Source organism: Lepisosteus oculatus, chromosome 10, assembly GCF_040954835.1.
Source record: "Lepisosteus oculatus isolate fLepOcu1 chromosome 10, fLepOcu1.hap2, whole genome shotgun sequence".
Taxonomy (NCBI): domain Eukaryota; kingdom Metazoa; phylum Chordata; class Actinopteri; order Semionotiformes; family Lepisosteidae; genus Lepisosteus; species Lepisosteus oculatus.
This window is the reverse complement of record NC_090705.1, coordinates 1342192-1362463: the sequence shown is the minus strand read 5'-3', so window position 1 is coordinate 1362463 and position 20272 is coordinate 1342192. Positions and strand designations below refer to the sequence as shown.

The 20272-nt window shown below is 45.2% G+C and overlaps 2 protein-coding genes across 2 annotated transcripts; one reads left to right on the top strand and one right to left on the bottom strand.

The window, feature by feature from the left end:
• The first annotated feature begins 1282 nt into the window (after positions 1 to 1282).
• Positions 1283 to 4370, top strand: LOC107078662 (interleukin-6). Its single transcript, XM_015357803.2, has 6 exons — positions 1283 to 1327; positions 1426 to 1616; positions 1870 to 1992; positions 2520 to 2657; positions 3594 to 4003; positions 4158 to 4370. The coding sequence occupies exons 1-5, from the start codon at positions 1312 to 1314 to the stop codon at positions 3780 to 3782; spliced, it is 657 nt and encodes a 218-aa protein (XP_015213289.2). The 5' UTR covers positions 1283 to 1311; the 3' UTR covers positions 3783 to 4003; positions 4158 to 4370.
• A 2809-nt stretch (positions 4371 to 7179) lies between these two features.
• Positions 7180 to 18597, bottom strand: tomm7 (translocase of outer mitochondrial membrane 7 homolog (yeast)). Its single transcript, XM_006636201.3, has 3 exons — positions 18402 to 18597; positions 10693 to 10741; positions 7180 to 7444 (listed from the first exon to the last, which is right to left on the bottom strand). The coding sequence occupies exons 1-3, from the start codon at positions 18502 to 18504 to the stop codon at positions 7429 to 7431; spliced, it is 168 nt and encodes a 55-aa protein (XP_006636264.2). The 5' UTR covers positions 18505 to 18597; the 3' UTR covers positions 7180 to 7428.
• Between the last annotated feature and the right edge of the window lie 1675 nt (positions 18598 to 20272).

The following is a 20272-nucleotide window of genomic DNA, read 5'->3' as shown; positions in this document are numbered from 1 at the left end:
CCTCCATCGGCAAAGCCACTCTAAACCCCGTCCGCAGGCCAGATAAGGCCTTGAATCTGTTCGGACTGCAGGGTCTGCCAATATACTGTACTTCTTTCACACAAATCCAGTCAAAGCCATCCTGAAGTATCCAAAAGGACAGGACAACACTACATAACCGCTGCGCAAATTCAGAGTTAAAGGACAACCTGTAAAGTTGAAAATTCAGTGACAGCAGTATGTTTGGATACAAGAGTCTATATAACAACAGGATATAAAACCATCAAAGCGTGGGTCTTAATGAAATGGTGAGTCTGAGGGTCTGATTTAAAAACAGAGAATCTGCCTCTTGATGGGCCGAAGGAAGGATATTCCATAAAGACGGAGCCGTGACAGAGAAAGCAGCCTCCGATGTACAAACTGAAAAGCTATTGTGAAATTTTGGAAAAGGATAATATGTCACAGAAATATTTTAGCCAAGACTCAATTAACAGAAAGAAAATCCAAGACAGGGACTTTTATTTCTCAATGTACTGTAAAAGCTATATAAAAAATGATTGTGCTGTTTCACAATGCAGTGAGATTCTCGAATGTGAGGGACACTTCTCTCACCCAATCAAAGCTCATCCTTCAGTATGGGGCAGTGCAGCCGGAGAGTCTCTTAGATACCCTTAGACCCCCTACGGATGAATTCATATGCAAAAGAACGCTCTTGTTGTTAGAAGGAAGTGCAGGTAGGTTACAATTATTGGTGGAAACACTGTGTCAGCTGGGTCAGGTGCCTTGCTTACAGAATGAAGCAGAATACATTCAGCACAATTCCAGAAGCAGAGGCATGAACATCATCGCTGTTCCTTTGGATTCATGGAATACTTTCCTTTTCTCACTTTTACACAAACTGTATCTTGTCCAAAGTCAATGTTACTTATTACCACTTGTTTCTGAAAACATCATCTACAGTAACAAGAAACAAACAACTTGAAAAACATAGGCTGAGTGAATTCTTTACCCAGAGAACCCCAGCTACAGACCTTGGGGGTGACACCACGAACCCCTCTTTAGGAAAAAAAAACGTAATATCCCCTCCTTCAGGCAACCAGATGTGAAATGTATTTATTTTAATATTTTCGGTTTAGCATTAATTTCCAATATTCTTTTGTAATGAGAAGAGCATTTTCAAACGATATACTTTTACTGTATTTCATCACGTGGGACGTTTGGAGAATGGCTTTACTACAGTACGTCACACTCGGAATTTCCCCGATACATGGGTATATAAGACACAAGACGTTTATCCCAGGACTTGACAGTGAGAAGTACGCATTCACGAAGATGCTCTTTACGCAATGTGAGTGAAACGTCACGTTGTACGTTTTTGTCCCTTCAGGCAGTACGACCGGCCTGCGCTGACGCCCGCTGCTGTGCTCTCTCTCTCTCCCCTTGCAGCCCCGCTCCGGCTGCTCGCTGTGCTCTTGCCAGTCTCGCTGGTTCGGGCTGCTCCGTTTTCGGGTCCCGCCGAACTGACGGAAACTTCGGGGGAGGAGGTCCCGGAGGGTCTGCCCTGCGTCGGATTCACAGACTGGCAGAGCTGGACCGAGATGCTGCTGGCGCAGGTTACAGCTCTCCTCAAGCAACAGGTAGGAGCCCCAGGTGCGCCCTGGTCCTCACCCAAGCACCTGCGCGATCATGGTACTCTACGAAGAAATTGCTTTGCCAGACTCTTAGGCAGAAGCAACAGCAAAAAGCTTTACACTTGGGGGAGCGCTATTTTTCGCTCGCCAGTTTCTGAAAGATGCCCCGAATACTTTTTGTAAGTACCATTCTGTTTTACTAAACGCGCCGCATTTCGAGTCTGAACTAACACGTCTTTACCGTTTTTCTTTTTTTCAGTGTCTCGATAATTTTAAGGATTACAAGACTGAGAATGAAACTTTGTCGGCATGCAAGAAACATTTTGATGACCAAATCGTGCTTTCTCAGATCGATGGATGTTTACCATCTAAATTCAACAAAGTAAGAGTAATAATGTATTTAAAAATCCGCTCAATGCATATACACTAATTGCTTTCAACGGTTTTAAAGAAGCAACAACCTGTCGATGAATGAAACCATTAATGTATTCTGATAAGACACTAAATGTGTATATATACATTTATAGTAGGTGTCTGTAATAAACATATAAATACATATGTATTTTAATGTAAATATGTAACCATCTCGTGTTTGAAAATGATAATAAAGTAAACAATATAAATTTCTAAAGAATGACTATTTTAATGGCTTGTTAACAAGTCACATAAATTACCAATGACAAAATGACAAAATATTGCTGTGAACCAAAGTGATCTCTTATTGCATGTGGAGGAGCAGAAGACAAAATGAAGACATGAGAGTTGTGCTCTCCAGCAGAAGAAGACTGCGGACAAAATGTGTGTTCGAGTTTCAGATTCAAAGCCTTTGCACAAAACGCTGCAGATCGCTTGATGTGTCTGTGTAGCTGCCAATACCTGCTAAGATAACGTCAGTGTTTTCTTCTGCAGGAGAAGTGCTTAGCCAGCCTTTCCACAGGCCTGCGGGAGTACGGAGTCTACCTGGAGCAGGTGAGGCACCTGTACCCCGAGCGCACCGAGGACCTGCAGTGGAACACACAGTGTCTGGCCAACGACATCCTGCGGAGGGTGAGTGGGTTCACAGAGCGCCACGAAAAAATCAAGAATAAAGCTGGAAACCACACTGGTTAGAATTACACAAGTAAGAACATACAGCAGAAGATGCTGAAACGACATGACTGTCCATCTTCACACAATTTGAAAGCATTAGTGAAAAGGGTAGAGAAACACACTGTCACAGAAGGACTTAGTGTGTAGTGAGCACCCATGGGCTGAATCACCTGTTCATGGCGTGAGCTCTTTTACATCCTGGCCCTGGGTGTTTGGTGAACCTGCTGGTTTTCTAGGAGCTTTTGAATTTTTAAATGCACTCTTACCTGAAGAAGTGGTTACTGTATATGAGACCAGTGAGGTCTCTGAATAAAATCCTATTGAAGCTTAAGGACCAGGGCCGGACACTGCTGGCCTGAAGTCTCTCAGGTATTGCACAGTGAGATGACATCACCCTTTCAGTGTCCTGCTGGCAGGTCCTGAAAAACCGCTCTCTGAAACAGAGCAGAACAGAAATAAATTCTCCACTTCCTGCTCATCTGTGTGATCCCGCTGTTCCCCCCTGGTCCTGGAGAGCTGCAGTGCCTCTGGGCCTCAAGACTTAATGACTTGACTCGCTCATCTGACTGGTCTTCATCAGCACTGCTCCCAAGTCTTGACTCTCCGAGGACTAGCGGACCACAGCCACGTGCGAGCAGCTGTTAATACATCGTCTCAGGCCGAGGGCAGAGGGCTCACCCCAGCATTGCCATCATGTCTACTGGCAATTGTGAGCCCCTGGAGGACTTCAGATTACCGTGTGTGTGAATAACACGGGCACCTAGAGGAGACAGCCGTTTCCACGCTGTAATCCTGCGACCAGAGGAGCGCAGTTGGAAAGGGAACCAGGTGGCCGTGGCGCAGGGGTGGCGATGCTCGCCCAGTTGGGTTAGTTTCTGAACGGTTGTTTTCCAGACGAGGAGCTCCAGGGGCGTGGAGGAGCTGGGCGGACTGCAGCTGCGGATCGGCCTGCGGAGCGACGAGGGAGGCCGGGCATGGGAGACGCAGAAGGCCGCGCACATCGTCTTCAGGGAGCTCGCCCGGTTCCTGCAGCAGGCCTTCCGCGCCGTCCGCTTCCTGAACTGCAGGAGACAGCAGTGCTAGCACTCCGGCCACGAGAGACTGGGACTCTATGAGCATGATCATTTATGACACAAGGGGAAGCGTGGAGGAGGGGAAACCAGAGAGACACCGTTCACAGGGGATTGCAGGATCCATGATCCGACTCCATCACATCCCTCCAGAATCCTCGGATCTCTGAAACGTGCGAGGCCAGACAGGCGGGGCTGAGCTCCGTCTGCTTGATGCGGGATCTGCTACCTGATGTGAGCAGTAAATTTGTTCTACATTACGAACCAAAACCTTACATGGTTTAAATGTCTGAAACTGTAGCTATAATAAATATTAATTCATTATTTTAAATTATTTATATTCTAAATATAAATAAAATAAATGTTTATTTTTTATTTTGATTTGTAGGCTTCCATAACTGCCTTTACCACCACATCATCCTCCTCCTTTTTAACAGCACTGTGAAAGTAGTGGCGGACTTGGAGATACTGCATCTACAGAAAATTTTGATTCTCCAAATGGTGTTTCTCTTTTAAAAACTGAAAGCTTTGTAACTGATTTTTTCTGTTATCGTACAAAATGCTGTTATTCCTTTTGCTATAAAGTTTATGATCCAATCTATTTGGTTTAAACTCCGTATTGTAGGCACAATATCCAAGTACCTTTACTACAGCCTTTGAGTGATATTCTTTTATAACTGAATTCCATATCTTTAGTTGAAGTTTTATCCATGGATTTAGTATTTATTCAATGACTTTCTCCAAGATATTCTCACCCAATAATGCCTGAATTAGGGGGGTTGCTCATAAGGGATGATTCAATGTCTTTCCACCTGGTTTGATCATCTGGATTACAGGAATTCAACAAGTATTTAATTTGAGATGCATAACAGTACTCTCTCAAACTTGGTATCTTTTGAAAGTTGCAATGTTTATCAGTCTTATTCTTGGTTTTCTCCCCTGCCACATAAATCCAGAAATCACCACATTCTGAAAATTGTTTTGGAGAGACTTCTAGAGGGAGAGCTTGAACTAAGAAGATTAAGTGTGGCAACACCTTCACTTTTACCGATTCAATTCTAGAACTAAAACTCATGAAGGAGATCAGATTCTACCTCAATAGATCTGCTCTAATTCTAGTTATAAAGGGTCCATAATTAATTGCTGATAATGCATATCTATTGAAAAACAGACTCTTAGATATCTCACTCCTATGGACATTTAATTTATAGCCTGCCAACGAACCAAAGCTGTCCAGAAGCTTCATTCATTCTGGAATTGAGCTTGTGGGTTCCTCTAGCTATAACAAGACATTTTCTGCAGTCTTGCCGTTCTCTCCTTCTGCAGTCATACCCTTGATCTTGTTTTGTCGTATCCACCCAGCAAGTGGCTCTACACAAAGAGCAAAGAGCAGGGGAGAAAGAGGTCAGCCCTGTCTAGTCCCACGTCCAAACATGATAGTGTTGGATAAATATCCATTTATTTTCATTTGTGCTATTGGTCTATCATGTAAGGTTTGAAGCCAAACCTACTCAAGACCCTATAAAGACATTTCCAACTGGCTCAAAGGCCTTCTCAGCATTTAGGCTCATCAGAGCAGATTCTAAGTTATATTGTTCAATATAGTTAATGATATGCAATGTACATGGGACATCATCAAAAACCATCCTACTGCCGTTGTCATCTTAAAAACTGTTTACCCAGAGTACCTACTGTTAGCCCCCTTGTTTCAGCTTTTTCATTTATTAACCCCAGGCAACACCTGTTTCATATCCGTGAGCTCCTGATCATTATCCCGTCGGAAGTCTCCGAGTTCCTCCAGTATTTTCTGGAGACTATTGTGTCTGATTGTGTTCAGAAGATGCTATTTCAATATCTCCCACAGTTGGTAGCTTTCTCCTGCCTTCTCATCACAGCCCCTTCAGCCAAAATTATTATTTTAGAAACTCAATGTAAAGAAACAACAGTATTTTCAGGACTGTTGTCGGGAGACGATCTGTGTTACACTGTCATTCTAGCCCACGTCCCAACCAGAAGTCCTTTAACTTGGTCATTTAAATCCAAATTCTTATTCTTTAAATGTATTTAAAATGCACTTACATGAAAATATATTATAATATATCTAAAGAGGTGTTAATAGTCATACAAAAAACAGAAGCTGGTGGAACTTCAAGCCAAACATATTAGAACAAATAAAAACTTCTCCGATTTGTGGTAACAGTAAATTCTTGTGTATCTGCCCTCTCCAAGCAGAAGCTAACACAACTACAAAAAAGTCGCATGAAACAAAAAAGGCTTTTTGGGTCTAAAAATTCCTGCTGCAGATTAACCTGGTCTCCAGCTATCAATCTTACCACAACCAAATGAGAGGTCTCTGTTGCTTTGGGGACTAGAGGCTAGAGGCATGAACGGAATCTCTCGGCACTGGCCACTGGCCAAGCCCGGCTCTGTCCTCCAGGGCCCTGGGCTCACTGGCACACGCTGCCGAAAGCCCAGGGACAGCAGGGCCTGGGCCTTTCAGAAACACCAGGACACAGAGGTCAGCGGTCGTGAAGGGCTTTTCAGTGCAAATTCCACACATGGCACTCTCCAGATGCAGTTTAAGCTTTCCCTCAGCAAGAACAAACACTCTCCTTCCATTCGGGAGGAGCAGAAACTGCCTTGCACATAGCAAGAACAGCCAACGTCTGGTGTAATAACCATTATTCTGAACAACTGCAATAATCCAGAAACAAACGGTTTTAACTTCTTCTGATGAACATGCAACAGGACATCACATTTCCAGGAACATTCTCTGAACAAGGTGGAAAAAGCATTTCTGCTAACATTTCCATTGAGTATGTAAGTCAGCAAAGTTCTTTTAGAACTGTACAACACTGAAGTAAACGGAGGTTAAAGTTTTTAAATATAAAAAAGGGAAGGGTGCAACTCAAGGCACATTTACTCGAGACTGCAGTACCGTGTCAGAGGTTTCAAATCTTCACCACAACCATCATCACACAATTTGGCCCAAGGCTAAAGGAAAAAAGATAAAAAAATACTTCTTGGGCACGTTGGCTTGCATACAGACCTGGGGAGAATTAGGACAGCGCTGAGTAAGAACTGTAGCTGCTACCAGAGAAATGAAACTGAAACCAGGCTATTGTAGGCAAAATCAATGAAAGCGGACTGGAGTGCTACCCTCCAAACCTCAGAGTGTTATTACATGGAATCGATTACTGCTTCATAAACACAATCTTGTTCTATGCTTCACAAACAGCGTGGCACAGTTAAGCTATACCGATATTAGTGAATTTTTCAAAAGAACTTGGACCATCCTTACCTCATTTCGTATTCATGGCCACATGATCAACCTCATTGCTCAAGGAGATGTGAGCCGTTTGATCTCTAAAGAGCATCCCAAGGTCAACAAAAACAAGGTTAACTCAATATTTTATATTGTTTTTCCTTTTTTATGCATTTTTATTTGACTACTTAAACGGTTATTCTTACATTGCTTTTCCACCACAAATTTGTTTGACAAGGCAAGATGTAGCCATCTAACAGAAGAGTTAGATCTAACGAAAAATAACGCAGACGCTACAAAAAGAGCTGGCGGTTGTTCTCCTGGTTCATACCAGGAAACCAGGTCTCCTGGTTGTTCTGACTGCAGGCTGCTCGTTTTCATGTTTATAGGACTGTTATCCCCAGAGCAAGCTGTAAATAAAAACAAACAGACTGTATCAGAAACACATAATAGGTTTATTCCATGCTGAAAAAAAGAAGAAAGAGAACACAACGTTTCGGCCGTGGAGCCTTCTTCAGGTGTGAGAGAGACAGGGCAGTAGGCAAAGGTAAAGTAGCGGGAGAACAAAGGTTGGGAGGGAGGAGGAGTGAGAGGCGGGAGCAGGGGACAGAAAGAGAGGCCAATCAAGAGGTGTGAAGGCAGAATGGGTGCAGAGAGGTGTGAAATGAAACTTCCAATGAATGGAGAAAATTTAAAAGAACAGTAATCTGTCGTTAATCAGAAACACACCTGGCAGTTGACACTAAAACACGCCAGGTGCTGAACGGTCTTACTTTGTTAGCAGACAATGCTGTTGACCCATCTGATAAGTCTTCTGTTTATTAAATACTATTGCTGTTTCCTCCAGCTCTTCGGGCTGTTGCTGTTTCCTGGCACAGGAAGATACCATATTGGTCGCCCGTGTTTCGCAGAGGAAAGTATGAGGAAGGCAGCATGTACTGTACCATTCCTGTGACGATGGGGGTTCAGAAATCAGATGAGGTCGTCAGCAAACCCATCCCATTTCCCCTCAGGGAGAGCAAAATGTGCCATCTCTCAAAATATCCATCAGTCAATACATCCTGGCTTTACCTAATAGGGTAGATGTCAGGGGCATTCGGAACACAACGACAGCAAGACTGCTCATCCGGCCTGGATGGAACATGCCCAGAAACCAACCAGCGACCCCCCTGGGATGTCTAAAACTGTGGGGGCAGTTAAAGTTACATCTGTAACTATGCAGGTCTCCCAGTAAAGGAGACCATACATAACCGTGAAAAAATGACAGTTTTTTCAGTTTCACGGATCCATCACGCAACACCCCTGCAGAATTACCCTCATCTTCCCTTCGGAGGGACAATGGAAGAAACTTTGTAAAGCCCGGATAATTCTGAAAATGTATGATATGAAAACAAGGCCATTCACCCCATCATGCTCATTTAGGGTTTAGGTTTCAGTACTGAACTGATCCAACTTGCAGTCTGAGAGAAGCCAGGGTGCCGAATTTAACAACAGGACTGGACAGGGCATGCAGATCTACAGCTCCCTTAATGAATATATGTAACAACCTGTCTTCTTCTTTTGTCTGAATGACATATGTTATAAAAAAGTATAGAAACCATTTAGGTCCTGTACCGACAAGAACATGTGCAAGACTAGTTGAACATTCGTAAGTGCAAGTCACATGGGACTGATTTTCGGGACGAAAACAGCAATGAGAGATACCAAAGAATAATGCCAAGTGTGAGCTTGGCACTGGTGTTCTCTGTACATCATGGGGAGCTACAACATGAGCGGGCAGCACAGGCAGCCCTTACAATCTTAATCTTGAATTTTAAACTTCTTCCTGTGTTACTTCCGACTGACAAACCCGTTCTTGAAGCTGCGATTAAATGACACAGTTCACTCCTTACTCAATGCTATGACTTTATGGGCTATGTCTCCGTCAAGATGTGCTCTGCATCACATCTGTCTGCATCTTCTCACATGCTGGGAGATGCTCACCCAAAGCATGTCGGTAAGAAACTAGACGGGCTCCCCTTGCAGAGCACCGCCCTCTGCTTGGGTTAGCTTTGTCTGAAATCGCACAAACTGCGATGCTGGTATCTGAACAACCTCTTTGACACACAGCAACATCAGCAAAAGGGTTATTCATCTAGTGACGAGAACTTCCTTTTCCACTTTTATTAAGAACATAAATGATAACACCAGCAAATTAAATGAAGAATATGTTCAAACAATAAAACACAAACGCACCCCCCTAACAAAAATACATTCTGCAATATTTTGCAGATTTTCACTTTCCTTTACTGAAAAGGCACACGAAAATAATTCAAATCGATGATCTCCGAGGTGACATCTACGATCAGGACGCTTGTGAGCACCGTACTGTATGTTATAAGCGTAAAAATGTCTGTTTTACATTCCAGAAAACTACAGTATTTACAGGTCATCCAACATCTCACATGGAAAGATGAATCACTTTCAGTGGGCTGATGGTTAAAATGAGCATACAAATACAGTTTAGACAGTTTACTCAGCAGGAAACAGATTTAATGAATCCATTTCAGAAATGGAAAAACAAACTGTTTTATGAGTTTTTTTCTTGCCCCCACCCTCCATCAAACCGGCACAGATTGTGCGGCAAAAAAAAACCATTGAACCCCAGAACATAGTGGGAATGTTTCTGTACCGGAAACCTGCACCAAACAAGACTGCTCTTCGAGTTTATCTGGTGCAAGACAATAAGGTGATGTTGCTCACAGGGAATATCATCTCTGTAGACGTTGCTTTTTTAAGATTAGAAATGTGTTCAATGCAATACCAGATGAATTCGGAGTCAAAGCGCCTAAGGTAGAACTTTGTGCTAAGGTTGCATTACTCTGGCTTTCTGGATTCCTCCTGGCACAGCCACAGAACAAACAGACTGACCCATTCCACAGGGGTGCCGAAGTTAAGTGTTAAAGCTGTGACACAGCACTCTACAGTACTGAGAGCACTGCAACTACCCTAATGGCCAGGCCGCTGTATTCAGCACATGCTCGCCTTTGCGCTCTGAAGCGTGCTGTGGGAGGATGCAGAGGTCAGCTCACGTGAGAAGAATGCCAGCAGCCCTCTCACCCTGCAGCTCACAGCTGGCAGCCCCACTGGAGCTCAGCAGGTGTGAGCCTGGTCAGTACCTGGATAGGAGACCTCCTGGGAAAAACTTAGGTTGCTGCTGGAAGAGGTGTTAGTGGGGCCAGCAGGGGGTGCTCACACTGTGGTCTGTGTGGGTCCTACTGCCCCAGTATAGTGATGGGGACACTATACTGTAAACAGGCGCTGTCCTTCGGATGAGACGTAAAACCGAGGTCCTGACTCTCTGTGGTCATTAAAAATCCCAGGGTATTTCTCGAAAAGAGTAGGGGTGTAACCCCAACGTCCAGGCCAAATTTCCCATTGGCCCTTACCAATCATGGCCTCCTAATAATCCCCATCTCTGAATTGGCTTCATCACTCTGCTCTCCTCCCCACTGATAGCTGGTGTGTGGTGAGCGTTCTGGAGCATCATCCAGGTGGGGCTGCACATTGGTGGGGGTGGAGGGGATCCCCATGACCTGTAAAGCACTTTGAGTGGAGCGTCCAGGAAAGTGCTATATAAGCGTAAGCAGTTATTATTATTGATTAAAGCCGACTCTACCTTAAAACAGTGGGTTCCGGCATCCCGGGGTCAGCTCCTCTCTTGAACCCTGCAGGCAAAGCAAAAATTGATTCGTGATTATCAACGCGTCAATAAACAAAATGAACGATATCAAACACTCAACCTCACACTGCTCTGACACAGAGGAGCAAGAGCTATAAAAACTTGTCAGTTTAGAAATGTCTAAGCAACTGGCTGGGCGCTGTTTGAACTTTCAAGCTATACTGATATATGACCAGCTCTGGGCTGGGTCAGGCTGTTAAGGTTATGCATGTTGACCAATGTCAAGCCTAGACTTGGTCTCCTTGCTTTGCAGGCTGCACTAGGGGAATTCTAGCTTCAGTCTCGGCACCTGATCGCTGGCCTCGTCATCTCTGACTGGATCTCTACTCTCCGACTGGATCTCCCTCTGGGCTTCAGAGGCCAAAATTCATTTCCAGCTCTTGAAATGGGAAGTCGCCTCTCTAATGAACGTTGCAGTTATCTGCACTAGTGCAGATATTCAACACGGAGCGCTTTTCTGAAACTCAAGCTTCCAAGGTCAGCAACGGACTCGGGGAGGAAGTCATGTCAAATTCCCGCTGGAACAATCTGCACAGCGAGCCGAAACCGTGCCTGGGACAGAGCGAGCGTCTCGGGCGCGCCCTGCTGGCACGCCCACCTGCGGCCCCTTTCATCAAGCGACGTGCTGCCCTCGATGAGCTGACTAATCTCAACGCTGCCGCCTTCTTTTCTTAAATAGAGTAACAGCAGTTTCACAACATTCTTCGCCAAACCCACCCCCTCCTGCAAGTAATTCATGAACGATCCGCACCAGAGTGGCAGCCTTTACCCAGAAGGTTGTGGGAGTAGGGAACAAGCTACCCCAGCCATGTTGCTGAAGCTGATACCTTGGCTCCTTTTAGGAAATCCTCAGATCAATTAACTACATAACTACCGAACGGGCCAAACGGTTTCCTCCAGCCTGTGACCTCGCTTGTCTAAAAAATGATACGCGTAACATTAAATACTTCTGTTATAAAAACAGCTTTAGTCTCCAGAGAGAGAGATGAGACAGGTCTGTTTCTAGTAAAGGCTGACAATGACAACAAGGATGTTCAGTATTGCTGTCACTCCCTGTGGTGATCCCTCTGCACTGCATTAAAACCATGCTTTATCACTGCACTTTTATTTCTCAATACAGTAGGCCCTCTTTATAAGAGCTTAATTTATTCCTTAAAAACTGTTTGGAAGGTGAAGACACGTATAACAAAAAATAAATATCCCACTGCCTCCCATTGTATAATCTCTGACCGGTTCTCTCAAACACCCAAGCCTCACCTTAATGCACCTTAATAATCTTAGTACGAAAACAATTACATTCCTGGTTCATTATTCAAGAAACATGTTTAAAGTCATCAGCTGATGCATAAACAACAGGTAGGAAGTAATAACACTCCTGCGTATTCACAGCACTGTTACATTGTTACAGTCCATAGCAAACACATAAACAACTACATACAATCCTGTAACATATGCACTTAACACACACAAGCCTTATGGGGGAAAAAGCTGAAAGGTAAGGAAAGATAAAAAGTAAATTCCTCATGGGAGAAGAGGCAAGAAAAAAAAAAATCTCGGCAATGCTTTACCACAGCCCAGTGCACGAGAGGGAGAATCTGCTGGGTAAATGAAAATACAGACACAAAATATGACATCTCGTACAAAGGAACACTTGGGGCATAGGAATCGCTCATATAGTGAGGGATTAGCTAAGATCACTTTATTGGTCATATACAATTTCTTGCATTAGGAATTTGTCTCTTCGCAGACCCCAGCTTGCTCTCCGTGAGAGAGACAGACGGGGAGAGAAGCTGGGGGTCAGAGCGCAGGGGCAGCCGTCTATACGGTGTCTCTGGAGCAGTTGGGGTGAAGGGCCTTGCTCAGGGGCCCAATAGAGTTGGATTCCTCTGCCGGCCGCAGAATTTGAACCGGCAACCTTCCAGCCACGGGCGCAGATCCTGAGCCACAGAGCCACCGCTCCGCCCTTGTAAGGGGGAGAAGGGACCCCAGACTCCTAGAGTGGGTGTGAGGGGGAGAAGGGACCCCAGACTCCTAGAGTGGGTGTGAGTGGGAGAGGGGACCCCAGACTCCTGGAGTGGATGCGAGGGGGAGAGGGGAGAGGGGACCCCAGACTCCTGGGCTCTGGCAGCTCATAACCCAGACCAAGGTAGAGCAGTACTTCTGCAGTCGACAGAACTGGGACAAGCTAACACAAGTCCAGAAATTCACATACTGTACAGTATAAACACAGCATACAGATACCGCATACAAAAGATAGGCATAGAAAACAAATGCCATATAACAAAAACTGATGCCATGTTGATGTAATCTATTTCAACAAAACGATAGAATATATCTAGTGTATTTTCTATTAATAGACTGGAATTATTTATATGTAATAGTCCTAATTGGGTTGCTCATTATCATGACTTAATTGCAGAAAATAAATGTTACTGTCAGTTAAGCATTAAGGTCTTCTGAAACAGAAGTGAAACATGATAAACGTTTTGATCACAAATATGAAAAAATGACAAAATAGGGACTCTTTCAGGACCTAAAAATAATCGAATCGAGCTCCGATCTGGTACTCTCCCTCAACAACCCCAGGAATCCTTACTCAGGGAACAACACTGGGTTTTTGGAGCTCTCACAAAAATTTATTTGTGTAAGCAACTCAATTAGGAAACGGAGACAATTCACCCTCATTACTTAATGAAATCTCTATTTTTATCTGTGAAATGCAGAAGCGTCAATTTTTTGCTAACAGATGCAGAAACAGCAAGAGTGGTGTGTGTAATGAGCAGCTGTAATTATCTGTATTAACCTAGTAACTTGTAATCATTTTCATTCTGATCATACATCTGGAGAAGAGCTGTTTTAAAACCTTCTGTGTTGTGTTGTGTACCTTTCTTCAAATGTATGGAATTAATAATGACCGCTCCTTCTGGCTGCGCTGTAAGAGAGAACCTGTGAAGGGAAACTCCACTGCTGAGCAGCACCATCTTATTTGCCACATTCATGTGGAAACCCTTTTTTTCACCATTAGAAGCTCAGTAATTCCCAGTACTGGTGGTTGGGGGCGTTGACAAACGCCTCTTGACAAACTTGCTCAAGCTTAAAATGACGTGAGCAAATAGTACCCAGTGCTCTGTGAAGAATTTTAAGTTTTATCATATATGCAAAAAAGCAGCAATAACTTCTTAGAAATTAGACAATGAAAAATTCTGGACATAAGGCTGACATACAAAGTGAAACTGCATGTGGGTGAGTTTGAGGAGGGGATTATTCCCTCCTCTTTGAAAACTGGGAGTTCTGTCCCATCACAAGTGTCACGCCGTTAGAAACTGTTCACTCAAATCCTCATCCTACAATTGATTTTTAGATTAACCAGAAACAATTTCCGTCAAGTTTCATTTTCTACCCACCACTGACCGAGACACAGCACAGACCCAAGAGCACATTGTCAAATGAGTCTTGGAAATAAAGCAATTATAAAGTGAAGCTGAAGTAATTCTCTACAGCCGAGGACAATCTCCTCTTAACTTCCAGCTGTGGTTCCTTACAGTAACGAGTCAGGAAACAGGAAGCACCAGAAAGAAAAGGCTGGCGAGCCTTTTCTTCCCTGTGATCTTTCAGAGGCCTGTCACTGCCACCACTTCATTCACAAGACCCACCTGACAGCGCCTGGCTCTGCGCAGAGGCTCAGCCATGGCAAAGCTCTGTTCAAGTAAAAGCTGAAGCTCCACTCCCTGCCAGTGCCGTGTACCACTGTATCTGCCCCTGCTTCAAGGAAACTGCCTGTTCTTACAGGAAAAGCACAGAAAGCTTGTCCGGAGGTCTGAGGGAGCCACACTACCGTCACAACAGGACCCTTCCCCGCTAAAGACAGGATACATCATTGACAACACAGTCAGGAGATCGGGAGAAACGTTTGCGATACCGTACTGTATTCCTACAGTGGGGAGGGGAATTTAAGACTCATTAGTTTACACTGAAATACGTAATCGGGCAATTTGTAATGATGTGGTACACTGAGAAATTGACTCTTTGATTTTCCATTTTTTCCCTACAATCTCTATTACTTTGGCAACATCAGTATCGTTAATTTAAGTAGGTTGGGGAAATGAGTGAAAATAAGTAGCAAGATAACTGGGGCTTCACACCGTCGTCCTCCGGTGGTCCTGAGGTGATCATGGCGATTCCTCACCTATCGCTGGTGCTCGTGAGGTTTGGCTTTAAGGACGTGATATTCACTCAACCAGAACGATGCGCTTTCTTGCCTCCCAGAGAATCTGTGTGCCGACGTGCAGGTTCCAAACCGGGAAGCAGCGTGCTGCTGCAGAGATCAGCGCTCGGCGTCTGCAGACCACTTCACTCAAATGCACTTTCCTCTTCGTCTCTTCTGTGGGGTTCCACCCTTGTTCCTGTGCAGAGCTCCACCAAGACACTTCAGGAACCTTCACAGGAAGCGGCGGCGGCCAGTTTTTGGTTGGCTTGGCGCTTGCCGGGCTGAAGCAGTTTTCCTCGGATTTGGAGCGAGTCTCCAGCAGCTGGGTCTTTTTTATGACTGGCAAGAGCTGGGTCATCGGCATAGTCACATGCAGCATCTGTCTGATAGCGACTGGGAGGTCTGGTCTGCATTTCTTCAGAGGAGCCCTCCTTCATATTGTGCACATGCGCACTGTGATCTCTGCCCAGTCGTTCATAAATGGAGCTTCTGCATTCTTGAAACCCACATTTGAAATATATTTAGCACATTTTACTGAAGTGCCAATTACAGGATTCCCTCACAAACCTATGGAAATTTGCTCATACACGATTTCGCTATTGAGAAACATTCTTCCCAACCACAGATGTATTTGTTTCTGCAGAAACGTGATCAGTGTAGCACCATGCCGTCAGTTTGCCAGCAGTACAAGAGGAGTCCTGTAGTGACTAGACCATGCTGGCCAGGCCATCACACCTCGAACTGTCATGAGGACGTCTCATATCATGGCCTGTCATTGCCAGAACTGTCTGGCATTAACATCTTCACAGATTTCACCAAGGTGCTTTCTCATTCTGGCTCCCTCCTGCGTGTTTCTTTCCTTATGGGATTAACATTCAACAGGATAGAACACTTGTCCAATGAACACTCACACTAACGAGGTAATTCAGTGCTGGAGCAGTTCTCAAAGTCACTGTAGTCATTCATGAGGGATCCATCCACCCATGGACACGCTGGGCAGGGCGCCAGTCCATCGCAGGGCACACACAGACACAGACAGGCACACGCACAGCAGGGCCAATGCTCCCAGAAGCAAATGAAACAACCAGCATGTTACTGGAGTGTGGGAGGAAACCGGAGCTTCCAGAGGAAACCCGTGCGAACACTGGGAGAACAGAAACCCAGGCTTGGTGCTCCAGGGCTCCAGCACTGAGAGGCAGAAATGTTAAATCATGAGGGATCAATTTAAGCAAAATGACACCCGCTGGGATATTAGAGTAGATGTGCTGGTCCAGAGGGAAAACAGCCAGCTACATCACTTACAGCTACAGCCTGGTCTCCCTCTGACCCGGCCCCGCCCAGCCCAGCCTCCGACATCCGACCAGATCAGACCAGGAGCTGCTGACACTTCCGACCTAAGTTGCTTACAGTGAAACAAACCCAGCATTTACACCTGAAATGACGCAGAGTGGAAAAAATTTGATTTGTGGACAGCATATAACGTTGGCACATTGAACTTCTTTATTTTTATGTTTGTACATTAAACTGTCTACAAAGGTCTCAGGAAACGGGAGACTGGGATTTATATTGGGTTTAAAAACTAACAATTCACCAGTTTATTAATGTCCCGTAAAAAAAAAAAGGAATGATTACTCCCTGGAAATTGCACACAAGTATGAGCAGGTTTCTTGTATTTTTCACATTTGCTCTCTAAGGATTGATAATATAAACGATTAAACTTAAAATTACTTAGATATCTGCAGATAAATAAAAGTTTGATTACCTACATATATAAGGAGTATTCTACACTGATTAAAAATCATTCAGATTTTAACTCTGTAATTCAACTCGTTTAATGTTTTCCCTTTAAAATGTTTTAAGGCAAAGCAAGAGTGTACGACATTTTAAAATTATGGAGGAAGCAGGTACAGATGTAATCCAGGAATTTAAATTGGTGATATTGGCTTGCATTCATAGAGGATCCCAAAGAACTTCACATACAGTTTGGACCACTTCATCCCCCACTGAAGTGAGCTCTGTGTGAAGAACTGAAAGAATGCTTCTCCGTATGATCATAGTTCGCCCTGGGCGACCAGATTGTGCAAGCTCAAAGCGGAACTCAGCCTGGACACTGGCATGCCCTTATTCTTAGAAACAGTGCTAAGGGATCACTGATGACCAAGTCAGCCTGTCAGTATCTCATCTAACGGAGAGCACAGTGTCCCCAGGCACCATGCGGGGGCCTTTTGTAGTTTACAGAGAAGAGTGCCGCCTACAGCCCTATCACACACACTTCCAGCAGCAGCCTGGCTGTCCACAGAGGTCTCCCATCCCAGTACTGACCCGCCCCGCCCAGCTTCGAAGATCCGACCAGATCAGACCAGGAAGTGCTAACTCTTACAGCCTAAACTGCTTACAGTCAAACAAACCCAGCATTTACATCGGAAATGACACAGAGGAAACGTTTGGAAGGACAGAATATAATGCTGACACACTGAACTGCAGCCTTGGTCTGGAAAGTCTGGTCCAGAGCGCAGTTGTGGAAGACGCTGAATGAACCAGGACAGCCCTGACAGTTTAAAGCTAAGTGTTTATGGTTGTTTTAATGTCAGGTACCATGCAGCAATATTTAAGGTTAAATATGCTACAGAGAAACTCCTCGAAGCAGGCCACTCTGCAAGAAATAAGTCACCCAGGGGCGAGAGCGATGCCCATCTCCACACAGGGTCTTCAAATACACACTACTACTCATAATAATAATTGCTTACACTTATATAGCTGTTTCCTGGACACTCAACTCAAAGCACTTTACAGGTAATGGGGACTCCCATCCACCACCACCAGTGTGCAGCCCCACCTGGATGATGCGCCAGTCTGCTCCCCACACACCAGCTCTCAGTGGGGAGGAGAGCAGAGTGATGAAGCCAGTTCAGAGATGGGGAGGACGTCACACATGCGCACAACCGGAGCCGGGATACGAATTCCCTAGGCCTGCCCAATCGCTAGCCCTCGTTATTTAGTACTTAAGCACTCCTCAAGCGTTTACTACTTTTACACAGTATCGCCGGATAGACAGACGCACAGTTAACTGGCATGGCAAGCGGGCTTCTCTGTATTAACTCTCAATTCCAGACGGTATCGCTTTTTGCTTGAGATCACCTATTTCCATAGAAAGATCAACGTTAGCTGTGCAAGGCAAGATACTACATACTGGGCAAACTACACCTCTAAACAGCGTTTGGAAAGCCAGGCTGTTACGTATGATTACGTAAAAAATCTGACCTATGTATTTTATGTAAGCTTTGATTTTGTTTCACCTCCAGGATTTTAAAAAGAATGCACCAGAAACACTGCCTGCATCTCAAAACCCGTGTAGGTCGACATCTGACAGTGTGAACACTACACTTGTTCCCAGCAGAGCAACGAGCAGCAAAGAGCACAGTTCAAAACACATACTAACCTAAGTACAGCACCGTAGGGATAAATCCCCACCGAATAACGAACTGTCCGCACTGGAAGAGCTGCTGCAGCCGCTGCTTCGCCTCCTTGCTTAGTTTGGGCATGGTTTCTAGCAGGGATAACCGGATAATTCACAAGGCGACTTTGGCGAACTCAAGCACAACCACCATGCGTACAGTCGTAAAGAGAAACCGTAATGCAGCTTTGCGTAAACCCAGCTCTTTGCGACAGTAGAGGGCTACAATCTTTAAAATCGATCGCCCTCTGCTGGTGCGTAATGAAGAGCTGCTGACGCCAAACTATTATATTGTAACGCCTTCAAAAGCACTCATCTCAAACCCCTTTGCAGTAAGGAAATAAAAATGTCACCATAACAAAATAAAATAAATGTCATTTAAATTCAATTTTAATTGAAAATTGAACTGAAACCTGCCTCTAGAATCAAGGCAAACACAGAAGGTAAAACTCACAAAAAAAGCCTTTCTAACAAAAGTGCATGTAGTTTCAGGCCAGATCTAAATACCCTCAAAGTCCCTGATCTCTTCTGGGGTGGTATTACTGGGTTCTGGGGTACAGCAGCTTGTGACCCCCCGAGTGTAGATCAGGGGGGCAGAACTCAAACACTGGATGACCTGAAGGTTTCTGGTGTTCTTTCTATCTGAGCCCATAATGACCTAACTGAACTCCCTGTTTTCTTAACTAGACAAGTCGAAGCCTTTCCGTGCTCTTCAGGAGCTGGGGGTCTAAAGAGACCTACAGTATGAATCCTGGAGGAGATCTGGAGATCTGGCTCTTGGCAGCCAGACCTGGGCGGGCCGCTGTAGAACAGGACACAGGGGGACACAGGAAAGAGCCAGCACACAGCTCCCTCTAGATACTGGGGCCACGGGCCGACTAGAGCCTTAACTGGGAGAAGAAGCATTTTAGGACATTTAAAAATCAACACAAATCCTGACAGGAAGCCAGTGCAAAGACTCCGGCAGCAGTGTGGGGCAGGGTTGTGGTGTGGTGTTGAGACAGTGTGGGTCAGGATTGTGGTGTGGTGTTGAGACAGTGTGAGGCAGTGTGGGGCAGGATTGTGGTGTGGTTTTGAGGTAGTGTGAGGCAGGATTGTGGTGTGGTGTTGAGGCAGTGTGAGGCAGTAGTGTGAGGCAGGATTGTGGTTTGGTGTTGAGGCAGAAGTGTGAGGCAGTGTGGGGCAGGATTGTGGTGTGGTGTTGAGGCAGTGTGAGGCAGGATTGTGGTGTGGTGTTGAGGCAGTGTGAGGCAGTAGTGTGAGGCAGGATTGTGGTTTGGTGTTGAGGCAGAAGTGTGAGGCAGTGTGGGGCAGGATTGTGGTGTGGTGTTGAGGCAGTGTGAGGCAGTGTGAGGCAGGATTGTGGTGTGGTGTTGAGGCAGTGTGAGGCAGTGGTGTGAGGCAGGATTGTGGTGTGGTGTTGAGGCAGTAGTGTGAGGCAGCGTGGGGCAGGATTGTGGTGTGGTGTTGAGACATTGTGGGGCAGGATTGTGGTGTGGTGTTGAGGCAGGATTGTGGTGTGGCGTTGAGGCATTGTGAGGCAGCAGTGTGAGGCACTACTGCGGTGGGGTGGTGAGGCAGTGGTGAAACCGGTTACGGGTGAGAATTATTCTGATTAATGTCAATAATAGAGGATAAGCTGCAGGATTTAGCAGCACATTGTCTTGTCATGGCTGGAAACTGTGCTCAAACCAGAAAGCTGTCATCTAGGTCCGACCAGAGCTCGCGGCGCTCAGGGCACAGACCACACCGCTCCTGCGGACGGAATCGGCCAAAGTCAGGGGCCGGAAAACAAGAATGAGCCTCAGCAAAAAACCACAGACTGCAAAGATCTGAAGTGAGAGACAAGGCCCAGA

Bases quoted from the DNA above. Each gene is read 5' to 3' on its own strand.
- LOC107078662 (XM_015357803.2), top strand. The intron at 1,617-1,869 runs GTAGGAGCCCCA...TCTTTTTTTCAG, and splicing joins CAGCTCTCCTCAAGCAACAG to TGTCTCGATAATTTTAAGGA. The intron at 2,658-3,593 runs GTGAGTGGGTTC...GTTGTTTTCCAG, and splicing joins CCAACGACATCCTGCGGAGG to ACGAGGAGCTCCAGGGGCGT.
- tomm7 (XM_006636201.3), bottom strand. From the start codon at position 18,504: ATGCCCAAACTAAGCAAGGAGGCGAAGCAGCGGCTGCAGCAGCTCTTC. The intron at 10,742-18,401 runs GTTAGTATGTGT...CTTTGCCTGCAG, and splicing joins CCCTACGGTGCTGTACTTAG to GGTTCAAGAGAGGAGCTGAC.